Source organism: Candoia aspera, chromosome 2, assembly GCF_035149785.1.
Source record: "Candoia aspera isolate rCanAsp1 chromosome 2, rCanAsp1.hap2, whole genome shotgun sequence".
Classification (NCBI taxonomy): Eukaryota; Metazoa; Chordata; class Lepidosauria; order Squamata; family Boidae; genus Candoia; species Candoia aspera.
The window spans coordinates 12,068,023-12,087,281 of NC_086154.1; the positions used below are offsets into that span (position 1 = coordinate 12,068,023).

The 19,259-nt window shown below is 45.7% G+C and overlaps 2 protein-coding genes across 2 annotated transcripts; one reads left to right on the top strand and one right to left on the bottom strand.

The window, feature by feature from the left end:
* Positions 1-3,755: 3,755 nt before the first annotated feature.
* FKBPL (FKBP prolyl isomerase like) lies at positions 3,756-5,046 on the top strand. The gene has a single exon (XM_063296317.1). It carries the CDS (start codon positions 4,068-4,070, stop codon positions 5,019-5,021), a length of 954 nt encoding a protein of 317 aa, XP_063152387.1. The 5' UTR covers positions 3,756-4,067; the 3' UTR covers positions 5,022-5,046.
* A 3,738-nt stretch (positions 5,047-8,784) lies between these two features.
* Positions 8,785-17,781, bottom strand: PRRT1 (proline rich transmembrane protein 1). Its single transcript, XM_063292743.1, has 4 exons — positions 17,625-17,781; positions 16,016-16,428; positions 12,441-12,617; positions 8,785-9,122 (listed from the first exon to the last, which is right to left on the bottom strand). The coding sequence occupies exons 1-4, from the start codon at positions 17,779-17,781 to the stop codon at positions 8,946-8,948; spliced, it is 924 nt and encodes a 307-aa protein (XP_063148813.1). The 3' UTR covers positions 8,785-8,945.
* Positions 17,782-19,259: the final 1,478 nt, after the last annotated feature.

Genomic DNA, 19,259 nt, shown 5'->3' on the forward strand with positions numbered 1-19,259 from the left:
GAAAGGATGCATGGCGTAGGGGAGTAAAATCAGCATCAGAGATAGAAGGGACCTTGGAGATCATCTGCTCCAACCTCCTGTTCAGTGCAGGATCTGCTAAAGCAGTTTGAACAGATCTTTAAAAGCCTCCAGTGAAGGTCAATATACCAGTTCAGGAAGCAACCACTATGCTTCCTAGTATCTACCCTGAATCCAACCCACATTCTAGCCCTGCCCTATGGAGCCAGAGAAAGCAAATTTAGTCCCTCTTTTATATGACAATGATTCTTCAAACGTCTGAAGTCTGTCACACAGTCTTCCCTGCGAAGTCTAGTCGATTTATTTCTGTGAACTGTACTTCTGTTCCTGTTAGTACATTCCAGAACAGCACTGACCTTTTTTGCAACCGCATGATAGTGTCGGCCCATGTTCAGCTTGTGATCTACTAGAACATCCAGATCTTTTACGTATGTACAACTGAAAAACCAGCATCTGAACAGCCCACTGTTCAGACCTATATAAATCTTCTGAACCTTCTTTTAAAGTATTAGCAAATCTACACTAGAGTGCATTCATTTTCCTAGTTTGGAGATGATGATGATGATCATGATGATGATCATGATGATGGTGGTGGTGGTAATTTATTGATCTGTTGAAATGTAAAGAAGTCTCCCATGAAGAAAATACTTGTGTATATTCTCCCTCTCCCTCCCTCCCTCCCTCCCTCTCTCTCTCTCTCCCCCTCTCTCACACACACACACACACACACACACCTTTCTCTCATGACTGGGGAAGGGGGCATGGTACTGTGGTGTTTGGTGTGAATTAAGCAGTTGTGGCTTGTTTACTAGATTTGTATCTCCCTTTTGTACAGCATGCCTAGAGTTTTTCTATTTTTCCCCACAGCAACTATCCTGTGAGGTAGGTTGGGCTGAGAGAGAGTGACTGGCCCCAAGTCAGCCAGGGAGTATCTATGAGGGTGGACTAAAACACTTTAACCACTGCACCACACTATCTTTTGGGCTGAGAGAGGGGATTGGCTCAGAGTCCCACAGGGAACATCCCATGGCTGAGCGGGAGACCAGAACCTGAATGCAAATCTAGTCAGTTTGGACTCAGTCAACAAACCATAGTTGAGGAAACATAATGCCTTAACATAATGGTTGATTCCATTCCCTAAAGTGTCACAGAAATGCATCTGATCATACATCTCTTGCTAATTATTCTAAAATTGGTTGATATTTGTACTCTTAATGTGGAAACCACATAGCATATATGACAAGAAGCTCCTGTAAAAACTGAATTTGGAGAAACAGCGTGACTCACAATAAGGAAGGGGATGAGAGAGTGATCCACATTGTCTCCACGTGTGTTTAACGTCCACAGTCAGTCCATTATGGCAGGATTGGAAGAGATGACTGCTGAAATCAAATGGAAGTTACAATGCTCCCAGTCTGAAATGTGCAAATACAATCACTTTGTTGGCTGAAAGTAGAGAAGGCTTAGAAGAGTCCCTTATAGAAAGAGAAAAAAATGGGGTGATGTCAGCCATTGTACTTAGTGGACCTCAAGTTGATCATGGTGAAGAAGCAAGGATGGCCATTTTGATTTCTGGCGGTCAAGAGTAGGTAAAGCTAGACTGTGTGCTGGAGGAGTAAAGAGATTAATCCTAGGGAGGAATGAAGTGGCAACTTTAGGCAAAGTCTTGAACAATAGGTATATTTCTGTGGCAACAAAGTCTGGGATAATTCAACCAGCTGGCTTTCCAGTGGCAATGTTTGGCTGCAAAAGCTGGATGTTTAGAAAGAATTAGCAGAAGGCTCTGGTGAAGTATTGATGGTTACTAAGAGGAGGAGTACTAACTATTTTTATTTAATGTGCAGGTAAAACAATAAAATATAAATCAATATTACCAGTAAAATAATCTATACAAGACATTTCCTGGCATCAGCACAACCGTAAAAAAATAAAGAAAGATCAATTAATCAGTCTAACCGGATTGGGTTATGCAGTATGTTTACCAGAATATATTTATAAATGTGTGTGCGTGTGTGCGTACCTGCATGTGTGTTCAGAAACATAAATATATATAAGTATGAAATATAAATATATGTAGGTATGAAATATAAAGGCGCACACTCACACACACACACACACACACACACACACACACACACACGCATACAAAGAAGAGCACTATGAATAGGAAGAAGAATCCATTAAGCCTGGATGAAATAAACACTGACTGTTCTCTTAAGACAACGATCAGGAAGCTGAAACTGATACACAGCACTTTGCGGGTGTGACGTGAGTAGATGATGGACTAGAAAAATTGCTGTGCTTGTCAAGGCTGAGTAAAAGAAAAGGAGGACAGTCGATAAAATGGATAGATGAGAAGAGATGGCTGGAATGTCCTTGGAAGAGTTACAGGTTATCACCGGAGATGGGCTGAAATTGTAAAGAAGCTTTTTGTTCAGACCACTGGTCAGGCCCAGCCCCTAACGTCTTACCAGCCAACCAACATGCCAACCAACCATCTACTTTAGCCCTGTTATCTTCTTTGGACTTTTCTCCTGGATAAGGATGCCCCAGAATTTCAGCTTCGTATCACAACACGATGGGAGTCTCAGGGACCTTTTGAGTTCATCTTTCAAAGCCATGCCCTCTTAAAAGTCATTGCTAAACCTCCATTGCCGGACCCCTTGGTCAGAAGCTCCCTAGTGAGCCTTCAAGATCAAGAGAAGACCATAAATGGTGGAGGAATCTCCAAACCTGTTATGGGGGAGGAGCGATTAGAAAGGGTTTCCCTACTTTTCCAGGGTTTATTTTTCCCCCTGCCTGCCTGCCTCTATCGTGGCTTCTTTTGGGGGACGGTCTCAACATACAATAGTTGCTAAGACAGGTGGTTGCTGAGGAAATGACGTTACAAGGAGAAAGAAGGGGGGAAGGTGGAACGAAATTAGAGGCTGTAACGGAGCCAGAAGCTAAATTGCACCCCAATCTCATCAACAGCCATCTTCTCCATCCTGCACTGAGAATGGGGACTGAGTAAGAGGTGTGAGAAAGGAGATGTGACGGTAAATCCTAACCGGGGGGGGGGGGAGCATGGGGGGGGATGTAGGGTTTATCGGACTTTCACACACTCAATACCTTTGGCACAGGAGTGATCTGTTGGAAAAGCATGTGCGAGGGAAGTAGATGGAGGATTGGTGGGGACCCTGTTCTGTTCCTGGGTGTGTAAGATGTGCGTATGTGTGGTGTAGAAAAGACAGACAGAGGAGATAGGCTAAAAATTAGCTACTAAATGCCAGGGTTACGAAGCCACTGGTAAATGTGCTGTGATATTGTTAAAGGAGGATGAGTTTTCTGTTTGTCTGGAGAAACTGCAGCAAATGTCAACAGATACTGCAGGGACAAAAAACTGGTAATGAAAGGAAGAGGACAAGCAGGGAACCCTGTACATTAAAGACTGGATTTCTTTATCCTTGTTAAGGTTTTTGTCCTTCCTATAATCCGTTCTTAGGCTTTGTCAACTTCGTTTTTTTCTCAGAACAGCTGTTAACGATTTAAGCTGCTGCTGTTCCTGTTTTACAGGTATGGAACTGAATGGCGGGAATTGTTTTTATTGTTTTGAGATCACACAGTGGAACTTTACCTTAAGGTGGGGTTTGCAGGAAAAAGCAACTGGGTTGGTATCCACCCCTCTAGCCACCAAATTACTTTGGTTGATTCTCACAGTATATGAAGTTCTAATGTGGTTGGTTTGGTTCTGGTGTAGTGTTATGTAACCCCAACCATGGCAGTTCATGAACCATGTTTTGTGGCTTAGTATGTTTTACAAACCTAGTCAGTTGGTTTAGTCAACAAATCCTGGTTTAGTACCATACAAAGGGCTGAGCCCCAGAAGGATCTAGGTTGTTTGAAGGGTTGCAGGGAATACAACCTCTGTATGTCAATTCTTCAGTTGTTGAACATCTTTCCATGGTCTCCTTAGCAGTTCAGCATTAGAATAACTCCCATTCTCTCTCTTGGGGGACCCAGGACTTTCTCGTCACTGGACCTGGAACCTCATATTGGAGGAGAAAGGGATGGCAAGCTCAAAGTCAGCTTCTCTGAAGAGCCAGACTGCTGGAGAACGGGAAGAGGGCAAGAAGCCAGGCCAGAGATCCTCCAGCTGTGACAAAAACATCCAAGATGCATCTCTTGGGAATGGAAAAAAGAACCTTGGGGTCAAGGTAAAAGAGAACCGGCCGCCTCCCATCCTGTCCCAGCCAGGGGTGTGTTGGGCTTGCCCAGATGGCACATTTGTCAAGCTGGTTCTGAAGGCTGGGACAGGTTTAGATAAACCAAAGGAAGGGTCCATCTGCCAGGTCTTCATTGAGGCCAGTCGTGAAGGGCCCTTGAGCTACCCATCCCACAGGTGGGCTGAAGTAGAGCTGGGTGGAGGTGATGACGAGTGGGATGGCGTGGTGGACCGTGGTCTGGAAACCATGCTCGCAGGGGAGCAGGCTGAACTGAGGTTGACAGAAGGCGGCACCATCACCGTCCAGTTGGCAGGCTTCACTGGGGCCAAGGACTCCTGGGAGATGAGCGCAAGTGAGAAGTGGGACTTGGTTCTCAACAATAAAGAGCGTGGCGGTGAGCTGTACCGGGCGGGAGCCATTGGTGCGGCTGCCAGGCGCTATGCCAGGGCCTTGCGCCTGCTCGTGGTGGCTGCCCCTCCCCCAGATTATGACCAGATCAAGGCAGAGCTTCACACCAACCTGGCTGCCTGTCAGCTGCGGTTGCACCAGCCGGCCAACGCTGCTCACAACTGTTCCAAGACTCTCGTGCTCCAGCCAGCCAACACCAAGGCCCTGTTTCGTCGGGGCTTGGCTTACGATGCGATGAATGACTTGGAGGGGGCCGTCCAAGATCTGAAGGGGGTTTTGCGAGTAGAGCCAGGAAACCGAGCGGCTCGCCGGGAACTAGAAAGGGTTACGGAGCGGATCCGGGCACGAGATGCTAGATTGGCTCAGGCCATGCAGAAAATGTTTGCCTGAATAAAATAATTTTACTGTGTCAGTATTCGTGGGTCACATTTTCACCGTGATTCTGGTGGGCAACCAAAGAGAAGGAGCTGGTGTGCACCGCCATGAAGTTTATGGCTGGGCAGGATTTAGACTTCCACATCCTTGCACCAAATCCAGCCCCATTTGCTTTATCACTCTGACTTTCCTACATATGGAAAACTAGACTGAATATATCACGTGCTATCACAGAGGCTTGCTACGTAAATGTGAAATTGGCCCTTGGCATTCCAGTTCCTATGGTTTTAAAATAAACAACTGTTTAATCCTAATGAGAAATATCTGTGTTGCACTTAGTAGAATCTCAACAATTCAAGAGGACCTTTATGAGACAATTGGAAGTAAGGCGGATAAAATAGATGACAATTCACCTATTCCTTCCCCACAACTCATGCTTAAATCTTTACGTATGTTGTGATTCTAGGATCACACTGTACAAGCAAAACTGAGGGATTTTATTTGAGACTTTGTATAGAAGCCACTGTCCTTAAAGTATTAGGCTTTATATTTAATGCAGAGCTTTTTCAAGACAAATTTCTAGCCATTGCAGTTGTGAAGATTAGCAGGAAAACACATTGCTTTCATAAAATCACAGGAGGAGCAGAAAAGAAAGATCTTCATTGTGGATAAGGCTTTCAAGTTTGAAGGGGATTTGGGGTCCTCCCACAGTTAGACAAATTAGACTAAATTACTCCATTTTCAGGAAAGCAGCAGCATTTTCAGGCTGCTTTGAAAGGTAGTTTTTGTGGCCCATTAGGGCACAGTCTCCATGCCTTTTTGAGGAGAAATGCTATTTTGAAAACCTACATGTGGGAAACAAAAGTGAAGTAGCAAAGTATGTGCAAATTTATACCGAATGCAGAATTTTGGGAGTGGCACTTGCTTGCACGGGGAGGAAGGAATCTTAATATATAGAATCCATACTAAAAGAAAACCTTGCAGGTGAGATGCTCAGCTGGAGATTCTGCTGTAAGTGAAGCAAAGCTGAAATCTCCCATTCTCATTATTATTATTATAGGTTTTTCCAGTCCCCTGCTTGCTCTCTTAGGGCAGTCACATGCCCAGCAATCGCTTTGAATCTGTACATATCCCTTTTTGCTGTTTCTAAGCAACCATCTCCTAAGAGACCACAGAACTTGGAAAACTCAGATTGGGGATGGTAAGCCAAAGGGGGGAGAGTGGGGGAGGAGGTGAGAAAAGATTGATTGGGGTGAGAGGAGGGATATTGAACCTTCCACTTGCTCACATCCATCTGGGTGTCAACGCAGGAGTTGAAATCAGCCAGAAGCAGGGGAGAAAAAAAAACAGTGAAAAGGCCCTACCTCTTCTGACAAATTGCCCACAAAGCCATTCTGGGACACAATGGGCTTTAAATACAATTACATAGGATGCTGGGAATCAATCAAATGTCTTTATTAAGTAACAGATTCTGTAATCATGTCGCTTGCAAACAGAGATAGAATATAGAGTCCAACATCCAAGGAAAAAAAAAGGAGGGAATGAATGGGGAGTTCATATGACAATATGAGATTTGGCACAGGTTAGAGACGACGGGAGGCCTTAAAAATGAGAAATAATGCTTCTACACTGAAGCCTCCCCATGCCTGATCCCTGAAACATAGTTTTGAGTGCCCATTAAACCACCTAACCATTTTTGGTCAATGCAACTTAGAGTTGGGCTACTTGTTACACAGAATGAGGTGTGTCGAAGTCTGAATTGTGTCGTGTCCATTTCTAAATTAGAGGAGTTGTTTTTGTAAATCGTTCTCCCGTTTATATCAAGCTACTTGCATGTAATAAACTAGCACCTCAAAAAGACCGCATCGGTCTCTCTTCTATGCTAATTTACTACCTGCAGGGACGTTCGTCGAAAAGTATTCAAAAATGTCCTACATTCACTTCCAGGCGGAAAGGATAAAGTAAGATTCTGCCACCCTATCCAGTGCATCGCACAGAATGTTTCTAAGGCTCAGTGTGCACGCCCCAAAAGTGGTGGATTACAGACCATTACGGACCATTGTTTGATTACAGAAGGTAGGCGTGGGTTGCAATTTTGAATATTTTCCCCAAACCTCTCCCTGAAAAGCTAGCTAGCAGCAATAAGCTAGGATAGCTCGCTCCATCTCTTGGCTTACTACCATGCTGTTCTATTTATTACATTTTTTAAAGTAAGTCTGAGGTAGGTTAGGATGAGATATGATCATACAAGCAAGCGTTGTAGCCAAGTAGGAACCCAAACCTTGCTTAAACCCAGTTGTCTAATGTACTACCTTGGTTCTACCTGCTGGATAATATTTAAAGTAGGGGAGCAAAAATATATATATTTTTTGATCTGTAAGGGTCATCCTATTGTCTCACCACCACATTCAGACCAGACTTCACTCCTTTACTTAGCATAGGATGCTGTAAAAACATCTTCCCTGGAACCTTTCTTTGGATTTTCATGGTTAGACATGACCTGCTTATTAGAAACAGGCATGTTGGATCCCCCTATCAGTGGACAGTTAGATCTTTTGCTGCATCTTACCTCCTTTTCATCAACTCACCCCTTCGGTCTTTTTAGAAAGGATCTTGCAATGTTTTCTTACAGTATTTTGCTGGCTGCTATCAAAGTATTATCTAGCGATTCTTATGACTGTAATGTCCTTCCTTCCTCCCTCCCTCCCTCCTTCCTTCCTTCCTTCCTTCCTTTGAAGTTTAATGTGGCTTTGCATAATTCAGCCTGAATATCAGCTAGTAGCAAAAGTCTAAAAGGCAACAAAACTCTATAGGCCCATCTGCTAAGAATGTTGTCAGGATAACATAAGAACCTGGACTGAAGAACTCGGAACCAGATGGGAAGGAATCAAACTAAGTACAGAGTTTAAAAAATAACTTTCACTTCCAAGGAAGAAATGAAGGACAGTGGTGTGAAATGAAGGGTATAAAAAGAATAAAGCTTTAAACCAGTGTTTCTCAACCTTGGCAACTTGAAGATATGTGGACTTCAACTCCCAGAATTCCCCAGCCAGGTGGCTGGGGAATTCTGGGAGTTGAAGTCCACACATCTTCAAGCTGCCAAGGTTGAGAAGCACTGCGTAAGCCCTACAAAATGGAACATCTTAAAAAAAAAAAAAACAGGCTGTGGATTACTCCTTACGTGTTTACCGAGTGCGACATCTCTAAACAGCGTATGAAAATATATGCCTTCCTAATTACAGACGGTAATTGTTTCACTTGGTTTGGAAGCAACGGTTCCTTTCACAGCTAAAATAAAATGAGGAGGAAGCCAATCAGGCTCTCCAAATATTGGGTGCCTCTAGCTGTTGCAACGATGGAGTGCCCACAGAGAGAGGGGAGCAGTGAGATGGAGGGGAGGGGAGGGGAGGGGACGAGTGGCCGAGCACTACGAGGTGCAGCATTCGAACCTGCATAAAAGCCATGATGGGGTCGGAGAGGCAGGGCTTCACCAAGACCGCGCTGGTGCCTTGGTCCATAAAAGGGCAGCATTAGGCATGCAAACACAGTGGGAGGAAGATGGTTATCGCTTGGTCACAGAAGGCGGAGCCTACTCCTCAGGAAGGAAAGAAGCAAGCAACGTATTCTGGGAAGGAACGGATGGGAGGACAAGCATTTTGCTAGGAGCCTTAGCTTATGGAGCACGTCTGAATGGCATCACCTGGAAGTCATTTGCTGAGTTGGTACGGCTAGCAAGGCCAACAACAGCCAAGGATGATGGGGGAGGGTGGGGAGCCAGTGGAGAAGGGTTGCCAAGCATTCCGAGTGTCGGCAAGGGCAAAGACGGGGGAGAAGGAGGGGAGGCGGTTGCCAAGGACCATCCCCGGGGGCGGCTGTTGCCAGGGCGGTTGTGACCAGTTGTCAGGGTACAGGAGTAGGCTGAAGAGAGGTGATTGGTCGCTAGGGGTCCCAGTCGTTGTCATGGTGCTGAGCGGCGATGATGATCACCACTGTGAGGATGGTGCACAGGACCATGGCAGCAATGCCCACCGCCAGGCTGATGAAGGAGAAGTTGCGGGCCTCCCGGGAGGCAATTTCTGCCGATACGATGTCGCCACGGGCAACCGCAGTCCGCACCTGATGGAGAGAACAAAGAACGTGGGAACAGGGGGAGAATGCTGGCACTGCAGCTGCAAACCACTTTGGGCACACCGCACAATATGCCTCCCCGTTCCCTTTCTCTTAGCATGCTCTTCGATGTACTGAAAAGGCTAGAGCAAAAGAGATGAAGACTCATTTATAGATTGCAGGCAGGGGAATGTGCTTTTCCATGCCTTCCGCTATGTGTAAGACTCCTCCCTGCGTATAAAAAATAATCACGTCAAAGTGAAGCATCTACTTTGGAAATTCTTGCTGCCGTGTTAGTTTTCTGTAGGGAAGTTTGTTGGGGAACAAGACAATCGCACCGTCACTCATGCCCTGGTCATCTCCCATACAGACTACTGCAATGCGCTTTACGTGGGGCTACCCTTGAAGAGTATCCAGAGGCTACAGCTGGTGCAAAATGCACCTGCGCGGGCTATTCTTGGTGCCCCTAGATCAGTACATATTAGACCATTGCTTCATGAGCTGCATTGGGTACTGGTGTGCTTCCGGGTGCACTTCAAGGTGTTGGTTATCACCTTTAAAGCCCTTCATGGCATGGGACCCCGGGGTACCTGAGGGACCGTCTCATCCCCATTACATCAACCCATCCCGCCCGATCATGCAGAGAGGGCATGTTAGAGACCCCGTCTGTAGGAGAATTCCATCTGGTGGGGTCCAGGAAGCAGGCCTTCTCTGCAGTGGCTCCCGCCTTCTGGAACATTCTTTCCCCAGAGATAAGAAAGATTCCATCTCTTGCCTTCCGAAAACAACTAAAAACCTGGTTTTGCCACCTCGCTTGGGGCAGGAGGGGGAGTAATCACACCTGGAGATGGTTAGCACCCTAAAATGGCCTCTTAGATACCCATGGGTGATATTCAAACTAGTATCATCATCTGGTTTTTATACTGTATTTATCTTTAATATTATATTTGTATTTATATTTATTATGGTATTTTAATGTTTTTATCCTTGTTGTAAACCGCCCAGAGTCCCCCCTTTGGGGGGAGATGGGCGGTGGCAAAATTTAATCAATCAGCTTCTTGGCTATTCCTCTGCTGGATATACATCCCTCCTTTCTTCACTTTGGCAGCATACATAACCCTCCCTCCTATTTTTTTTCCTACAGCGATCTTGTAAAGCAGTGTTTCTTAACCTTGGCAACTTGAAGATGTGTGGACTTCAGTTCCCAGAATTCTCCAGGCAGCATGGCTGGCTGGAGAATTCTGGGAGTTGAAGTCCACACATCTTCAAGTTGCCAAGGTTAAGAAACACTGCTCCAGATATATTAGGAGTTCAGCTCCCAGAAAGGCAGTAAAGCTGGTGGAATCCCAATCTATGCCACGGCAATAACAACATAGGAAAGGGCTCTGCTGAATTTGTTCCCCTATTACCCAAGCCAATTCCTATGGGGACTCCATAAGCGGTGGATGGCTGCAGTAGCTCCATCTTGCTCCCTAACTAGTGGTCTTGGCCCAGAGCTTCCAGTTTTGGCAGTAAGTTACCACCATCTAGATACCATCTAGATATCGCAGATGGTCTTCTAGAACTGGCCTGACCCCTTTAAAGACCTCAGAAGAAGAACTGATAATGTTGACATGAAGGAATAAACAACAGACTAGAATTACATCTCCCCAAGATACTTCTGGAAAAAGTATTTCTTAGAAGGAGGCTACATCTAGGATTCCCCGTCTTTGCTGGCATATTTGGTATGTTACGAACTTTTCCCGAGCATTCTTCAAAAGGGCAGCTTGCCCACTGACAAAGCAAAACATGGTTTCAGTGCTTCCTACTACCCCCTCGTGCCTGTCATTCCCAAAGAAAATTCACTACTACCCTGTCCTTTTTCTGTGTGGGGGGGGGGACCCATCCAAACACAACACTGTATTGTTCCCACTCATCATTTTTATTTTCTAAGGAAGCTTGCAGGCATTCTTTAAAATGAATCAGTCGACAACGGGTGCTTTGCACGGCGTGCCAGCTTCCTATCTATGTTTTAAAATTAGAAATAAATGTGCACATTTAAAGAAATGGATATGTAAAAAGATCAGAGGGGTACAGAAGTGTCTGTAGTCATATTGGTACCCCTGTACTTTCTGTTGGGGCCTCAGTTCTACACACTTGTTATGAGAACCAAGTTTGCTGTGTCCAATCGCTTATTACCTATTAGGCATGTTTAAGAATGCAGCCTAAGCCAGTCTGTAGTGCGATTATGCCCTTTGAAATCATTTTTCTTTTCCACCACTGCAATCATCTGACACTCAAGTGCATTTTCTTAGCATTACCATCTTTCCACATGGTTTCTCCACCTCCTCTGAGTAAGTGTTCTCAGCCGCTGCCAAGCACCAGTTTGACACGCTATTCATCCTATGAGCAGACAAACTGAGGTGAACTCAGCACCTCAGATGGAGGCAAGCACATCACGGCCTTCTAACATGACAAAATGGTTGCCTGTCTCCTCAAAGCCCTGGATTGTTTTCAGAACGAAGCCACTGACTCTACAAAATGTGTACATGCGTGGGAGGTGAGGAATGCCAGCCAGACGTGAAGAGGGAGCGCACCCGCCATATGTTCAATCCATTTCCTTTTCTCTGCTGTAGATTCTTTCCATCTTGTGACGTTTCTAGGTCTGGAAAGGGGGCTTCCTACTCCAGAAAGATTTCCTGGATCACTTTGGTACTGTAAAGATGCTTGACAACAAAGATGCTTAGATTCCACTGCATTTGCAGTACTGTTATCATTTAGGCTGTCGTCCCACTCAATACACCATCATCACAGGCTGCTACGGGACCCAAGGCTCAAACTGAACTTCCAGTCCAGATACTTTTAATGCAGAACATCCTATAAAGCAGCAGTGAGAAAACTGCTGATTAGAGGTCACATCTAGTTTCCATTCCTCTTTCTTCTGTCACCTGGAGCCCCCACCTGTAATGGCCACCTGTAATGGTATGTGGGAACGACCTTGGGAGACTGGGCCCAGAGACGCAGCCTAGGGAATGTTCAGATAAGAGGCAGCATAGCCCACGGCTGGGTAATGGGAAGGGCAAGAGGCTCAGAAGGGACCCTCCCTAGTTTCTTGGGCTGTAAAGGAGAAGGGAGCAGGGAGAGAGAATTGTACTTGCAAGGTTCTGTCAATGTAGCTTTACCATAAAGTAGAATTAGCTCATCTGGTTGTGATTCCTATCTGGTTTACCCCGCGAGGCGGACATCAATCCTGCAAGTCTGAAAGTCCTGGACGCCCATCCTGGTGAGTATCTGTGTTCAGAAACCCATCTGCCGTACACCTGCTGTATTCAGGCATACCCAACTCACCTGCACAGCCTTGATGATAGCAATGATGCCTGTGGGCCAGAAGCAGCAGATGGTGGTGAGAACAGCAATGGGGAGGTAATCATGTGGTGGGCGCCGAGGCTCCAAGATGGCGATGCCAGGCGTCATCGGTGCCGTGGAAAGAGTCGGTGGAGGAGGTGGGTTGGCCTGAGGGTAGGGCTGGAAGCAAGAATCAAAAAGCTGAAGGCATTCGGCAATTACTAAGGCAGGAAGCTGAAGGCATTCAGCAATTCCTAAGGTGGGAAAGTCAAGGAAAGAAGCATTCAGCACTATCAAGTGGAAGAATATTTCATGGAAGGTACCACCTGAGGCTGCCCATGGGGTGTTGCAATCCTGAGCCTGCCCCTCAGCCCCCAGGGAGTAGCTCAGTGGTAGATTCTGCAGGCAAAAGATTGCAGGTTCAAATTCTGATATCTCAGGGGTGGGGCAAAGCTCAAAATCAACCCTGCCTGAACCCATGATGGAAAGCTGCTGCTAGTCAAGGTATTAGAGTGTTTCCTAACTTGTTTTCTACAACTACGTTTGAAATGCAATTCTTTGATCAGCCTGGGAAACAGCTGGAGATTCCGGGAGATGTAGTCCCAGCACATTTGAAGAGCACAAGGCTGGGGAAAGTGGTGTAGATAACAGCCAACACTATGACATGCTCCACACATTGCACTAGGCTATTATTTGCTTAACAGTGGTTTGTTGAATAAACCACAACTGGCTGGGTTCAAGCCTCCACTAAGCAAGGGATCCTCAGCTTTGGGAGGCTGGTGGCCGTATTTCGAATTTCGAAAACATGTTGTGAGCCCTCAGCAGCAGCAGCTTGCCTCATCACAAAAGAGCTGCCACGCGGGACACATATTAACAAAGCAGCAATGGATCAGAATTGTACCTACAATTGCCAGTAGCCCCCTCCAGGGCAGGATTCTCCCTATTGCCTTGCTTATGTTTCTTCTCTTTCTGTGTCCGTTTCAAAACACAGCACTGAAATGCAGCTGACCATGGTTACTAGCTGCTTAGGAAGCTTATGAGCCCATTTGGGGTCAAGAGGGATTTTTGGAAATAAAGATGATGCTGGAAATTGGTGCCCTGTCCTATTTTTATCAATGAAAAATGCAATTCAAGGTGCTGGTTGTCACTTATAAAAGCCTTCAAGACATGGGGCCAGAATATTTCAGGGACTGTCTTTCTCGAATTGTCTCTACCTGTCCCATCCGATCTGGCAGGAGGGACATACGCCAGGCCTCATTTATTAAGGCAGGGTTCCTCAACCTTGGCAACTCTAAGCTGTGCAGACTTCAACTCCCAGAATTCCCCAGCCAGCAAATTCTGGGAGTTGAAGTCCGCACAGCTTAGAGTTGCCAAGGTTGAGGAACCCTGTATTAAGGAATAGCATCTGCTGGGACCCCGGAAGTGTGCCTTTTCTGCCGCTGTCCTTACCCTTTGGTACACCATCCCATGAGATTAGGTTGGCCCTGACCCTGCTTGTCTTTCAGAAGGCCCTTAAGACCTGGCTGTTCTCCTAGGCAAGGGTGTTGGGAAGTCAGGTGAATCTATTATTGTGATTCAGGTTGATGGTCTTGTCCACCCTGTTTCTATTTTTGCTGTTTATTCTTATTTCATGATTATACTGATGTTTTTATCGCTGTTCCTCACCCAGAATTGCTTGTACAAGATGGGTGGCCATGTGAACTGAACTGAACTGAACTGAGGAATGAATGAATGAATGTTTTAAACTTGGAGGCACCCAAAAAGGTCCCGGCTTAATGTCCTAATGATCAGAACCGTGTTATAAATGTACAACAGTACAGTAAATAAATCAACTGGGAATAGTTAATGGGAGAGGAGCAAGCAAGCAAAAATTCAATTCTTCATCTGCAGCTTCTGGCAATAGCAAGCAGAGCAAAAATAAGTCAAGTGGATCTTTGCTGCTAACGGTGAGAAACTCCCTTGCCTTCTAAACTTCTGGTCAATGAAGGGCAATGAATGAGTGGCATTTTAAATATAAGTAGTAAAAATTGTTCATCAACTTTCAGTGCAATTAAGCTGCCTGCATTTATTAGCTGGCTGTTTGGAGAAGCCCCCTTGGCTCCCCCCCCCTCTCCATTTCTGACTGTGGGCCTGAGAAAAAGACAAATTAGCTGTTTTTTAAGGAACTTGTTTGCTCCACATACAAAAAGAGAAAACACCACCTACAAAGAGCACATAATTAATATGTGTCAGGAACCATACAAAGGCCTAGACACATCAACAAGATTAACATGGTTTAGCTCTTACAGTCCATGAATTCTCACATGCCCTTCTTCCCCTAAACTGCACCAAGAAGAGGAGATGAATAGCTGAATTAACTGCTCCCAGACGAACCCCAGCCTACATGCTGGCCACATCCACACATTGTTTTTAGCCGCCACTGGTTTTTTTAACCAAGCTTGGAAACCAAAATGGACGGATTCACATCTTGTGCTCAGGCTGTTTGACCCAGCAGGATGTCTGCATCCAGCCGCTGGGGTTTCTAAATTAAACAGCAGCTTCTGGTTCAGTGTTTTGCATCAGACAAGTCACTTTTAACTCTAGCAAAAGAAACACGGTTGAAAGAAACAATGGCTTAGCATAAAGGACAAATTATGCTTTCTTTAAGCTCCTGTTAGTAAGGGGCTAACACTATTCCTCAAAAACACGACAGCTGTGTTTCAGAGGAATTTTGTCCTTTACTAATCAAGCTGAGCATGAGATTCATATTGCCTTGATGATCTGCATGGGGATTTCCTGAAGGCCTTTTAGCCACCAGCTGGACTATCAGAGGCTTTGCCTGGTCCAACTACACATTTTTTTCAATGAGAAAATGCCAAGATCAACCCCTGGTTACAGACACTAGCTTATTTCGGAAGAAGCTTCCACAAAAAACACTTCCTGGTTCAGATGTCGCAAGAAACTGGGTAGTTTAAAAGCAGGACGCTCTGCTTCGAAGCTCCATCTCTGGCGTACAAGAGAGAAAATGGCATGAGGACTCAAGGCCCAGTGGGGCTTGGTCATAACTATGTGACCATACTTTCTGGGGAAAAATAGAGGACAAACCTGAAAAAGGGGCAAATCGGAATGAGGTTCAGAAACATTTTAATTGCTTGTGTTGACGATTTTGCTTTTCAGAGGAAATTTCCAGAGCAAAGCCAAGAAAAACTCTACAAAAACGCATCTGCTAATAAAATTATCTAAAATCAAACCATGTAGGTAGATTTATTTCAAAAAGACAATTCAGTGTCCATGTTTTTCCCATGAATGTGAAAAACCAGGCATTCAGTGGTACCATTTGTATGGTAAAAGTTAAACAGCCAAAATAAATGACGAAAGTGAGTTTTTGAAAAAAAAGAATCAATCCAAAGGACAGCTTTCTGAAATAAAGGCCTGCTCTTTGTAATAAAGGGCGCGTGGTGGCTGTAGTCATAACGCAAGAAATCATGGTTTCTTGTTACATCGGCACCGACTCGTACCTGCAGGATAATGCGAAAGTCCCAGACTGACACACAATCCCAAGAACCTCTACGGTTGCCCACCTGAGCATAAATACTCACCGCCCCTACAGGGTAGACTGGCACATATGCCGTGCAAGGCTGTAGCTGGACTGGATACCCTGGATGCATGTAGCCTCCCATGGGGAGGGTCCCAACGGGGGGATGCGTCTGCACTACGTAGCCCTGGGCGGCTCCGTTGAACTGAGTTTCCTGCATGTAGGGGTCGGGGGGGAGGCGGGGCAGGGTGGCAGAATGGTGGCGGGGTGGGCGTGGGAGGGTGGCGGATGTGGGGGGAGGCCGGGGGAGGGTAGCAGCCCCTCCAAGCCGGGGCAAAGTGGCCGTGCCCGAATGCACGGCTGTAGCAGAGGAATCACTGTATCCAGGGATGGGGGCATCCTGGGGAGGGGGCGGGGGAGGCTGCAGAGGGGTGTTGTAGGGTGGAGGAGAGGTGTGTGGGGCAGAATCAGGAAGTCCTAAAGGGGGAAACAAAGAGAGAGACAGGAATAAACACAAAAAGAGCCACCCCATTTCCATGATACAAGACGGTTGAAAAGTTATACAGGTAGTCCTTGCTTAATGACCACAATTGGGACTGGAATTTTTGTTGCTTAGTGAAGTGGTCATTAGGCAAATCTGACCCAATTTTATGACCTTTTTGTGGTGGTCATTAAGTGAATCACGCAGTTCCCCATTGAGTTTGCTTGCCGGAAGCTGGCCAGGAAGGTTGAAAATGGCAATCACCTGACCATGGGATGCTGCAATGGTCATAAATGTGAACTAGTTGCCAAGCATCCAAACCGTGATCACGGGACCGCGGGACATTGCAATGGCCGTGTGAGGACTGGTCATAAGTCAGTTTTTTCCAGCACTGTCATAAGTCTGAACCATCACTAAACAAATGGTTGTTAAGCCAGGACTACCTGTATGTTAGCCAGAAACAGTTCTCAGCAAAGGAAACCTTGATCAACAGCAATGCGGTTATATTTATTCCCGCTCTATCAACACTCAGTTTCCCCACCTGATCTTTTCTGCATCCAAGACACAATGCAACAGATATTTAAAACCTAACTCCTGAACTCCAAAACATTAGCAGCAGATTACATAGGCAGCTTGCAATCTGCTGCACCATTCCAGCATTCAAGATACGGATAAAAACAGCAACTGAAACAGATACGAAGGTTAGCTCAGCCCACATTTCCTTCTCAGTTTTGAATTATCTTCCAAAGCAAGATCTATCGGTGGGGGGATATGCTTTTGAGGCCCCTCCCATCTGAGCCCCGAAGTTTGCCAGAGAAATGCAACGTGACACCACCTCCCCAAGTTGCTTTCTGACTAACCAGTGGGCCAGAAACAGAGATCTAATACCATCACACTGAAAATCGCATGGAAATGGATGTTCAGTCTTTCTGATTCTCCCAGTGGTTTCCGCGAGGGAACGAGGGCGCTCCATTTCTATCTGGAGTCCAAGTCCATAAATGCAGAACCACCACTGGAAAAGGTTTTGCTGTATAAAAACGAACAAAGTGGTGCCTGGCATTAACACCAAATGCCTCCTATAAGGTCTGATATCAGCCCTTCAAGGTAGACCAGGTCAGGAAACAGGCATGACCAGAAATACAGAACGGACGTAGGCTATGATCTTAAAAGCCTGGCGGGGTCTTTCCCTCACCTTTTATACCAAAGAGAATCAAGGCGGGGCAGTCCTGACTTTCTTTCTTACACTTCCGTTTTCCCAAGCGAAGTTCACGTTTTACCAACCGTTGCCACATATTTTCCTCAAAGTACTCAAAGAGTACTTTCCTCAGTACTCTTCTACGCTGGCACATCTTGTCTGTTTTGCCTCTCACTGCAGCCTCAAGGCTTCCCCAAAACATTCACACTCTCAGACCTATTTTTGGATTACAAACCCTTCTTCTTTTCCTTTCTGGCCCTATCTTGGAGGAGGAGGAGGAGGAGGAGGAGGAAGAGGAAGAGGAGGAGGTTGTTCAAGAGAAGGCGCTCCTCAATGCAAGCAGGTCTCACACAAAGGCTTCCACCATAAATGTGTAATTCTGCCTAAAAGCCCAAGTTTCTGCCTTTTTCCCTTTCATGGCTCTTAAATATCAACCCCGTATTACTTATTCTTGCATTTATATTGAGTTACTTAGTTATATTCTCTTGCCTTCATTCAATAGTGCAAGGCAGTGTACAAATAGCACTCTCTCCTCCTATTTTTCCAGACAACAACCCTGTGAGGCAGGTTGGACTGATAGCATGGCTGGCCCAAAGTTATTTAGCGAGTTTCTGTCGGCGAGAGGAGACCAGGCACCACATGTAAAAAAGGAACAGGGCTTTGATCACATGGTGGCGGCCACCATGTTGACTTTTCTGACCCTCCCTGGGGATACCCCTGGCTGCCACAAAACTTCCCCACCCCAGTTCCACAGAAAAGGAAACAAAGGTGTTAGGGCTGAAGCTAGTGAGGCCAGAAGCTAGAGGTTAAGATCCGATGGGATTATTCCCAAAGGTGGTCCCCCTCCAAGGCTGAGCCACAAATGGCACCATTGCCACATAATGACAGGAGAAAGAGATGTAGGATTTAGACCCTGAGTCTGATAGAAGTTGTATCCTGGAGGACATGCTACATCCTGGAGTACCCATGTTTGTTATTATAGCTTCTTGGTATCTGCGATAAAAGCAATTTATCTCTTGCCTGTTATTCTCCACCTCAAGCTCTGGAGAGTAGGTTAGCGTTCCTGACCAGCTCTTGAGTTACACCAGCTCTTGAGTTACACCTGGTTGGTTTGCATGGACTACAAGGAGTCTGCCAAGGTAGCATTCGCCATACAAGTCAGAAGCCTGGTAGTGCCTTTTCTGACATATAAAAATTTATTAAACGGCATAAGCTTTCAGAAGCTGCTCTTCCAGCCTCTTAATAAAATTTGTTTGTTGGAAAAAGGCGCTACCAGACTTCTGATTTTTTGCCACCGCAGGCTGACGTGACTCTCTCCCTGAAATCTGTACAGTTTCTTAAACGGGGGTCAACAACCCCCTTAAGGGTCCTGGGTAGATTTCAGCGGGGTCCATGAACTTGGATGGGAAAAATGTTACAACTTTATTTTTTAGCTTTTCATTCAGTAAGGAAGGTAGACAGCAATGTAACTGACAGCCTCTAGACTCCAACAATGCTGGTTAAAATCTATCTTAAATTATTACACCCTAAAAAAGCAAAACCAGCATACAATTGATTGTGGGAAGTTCCTTTTTCTCCGAAAATGTGTAACAGATAGCAGCCCACACCGTTCACCTTGCAAAGATGCTTTCC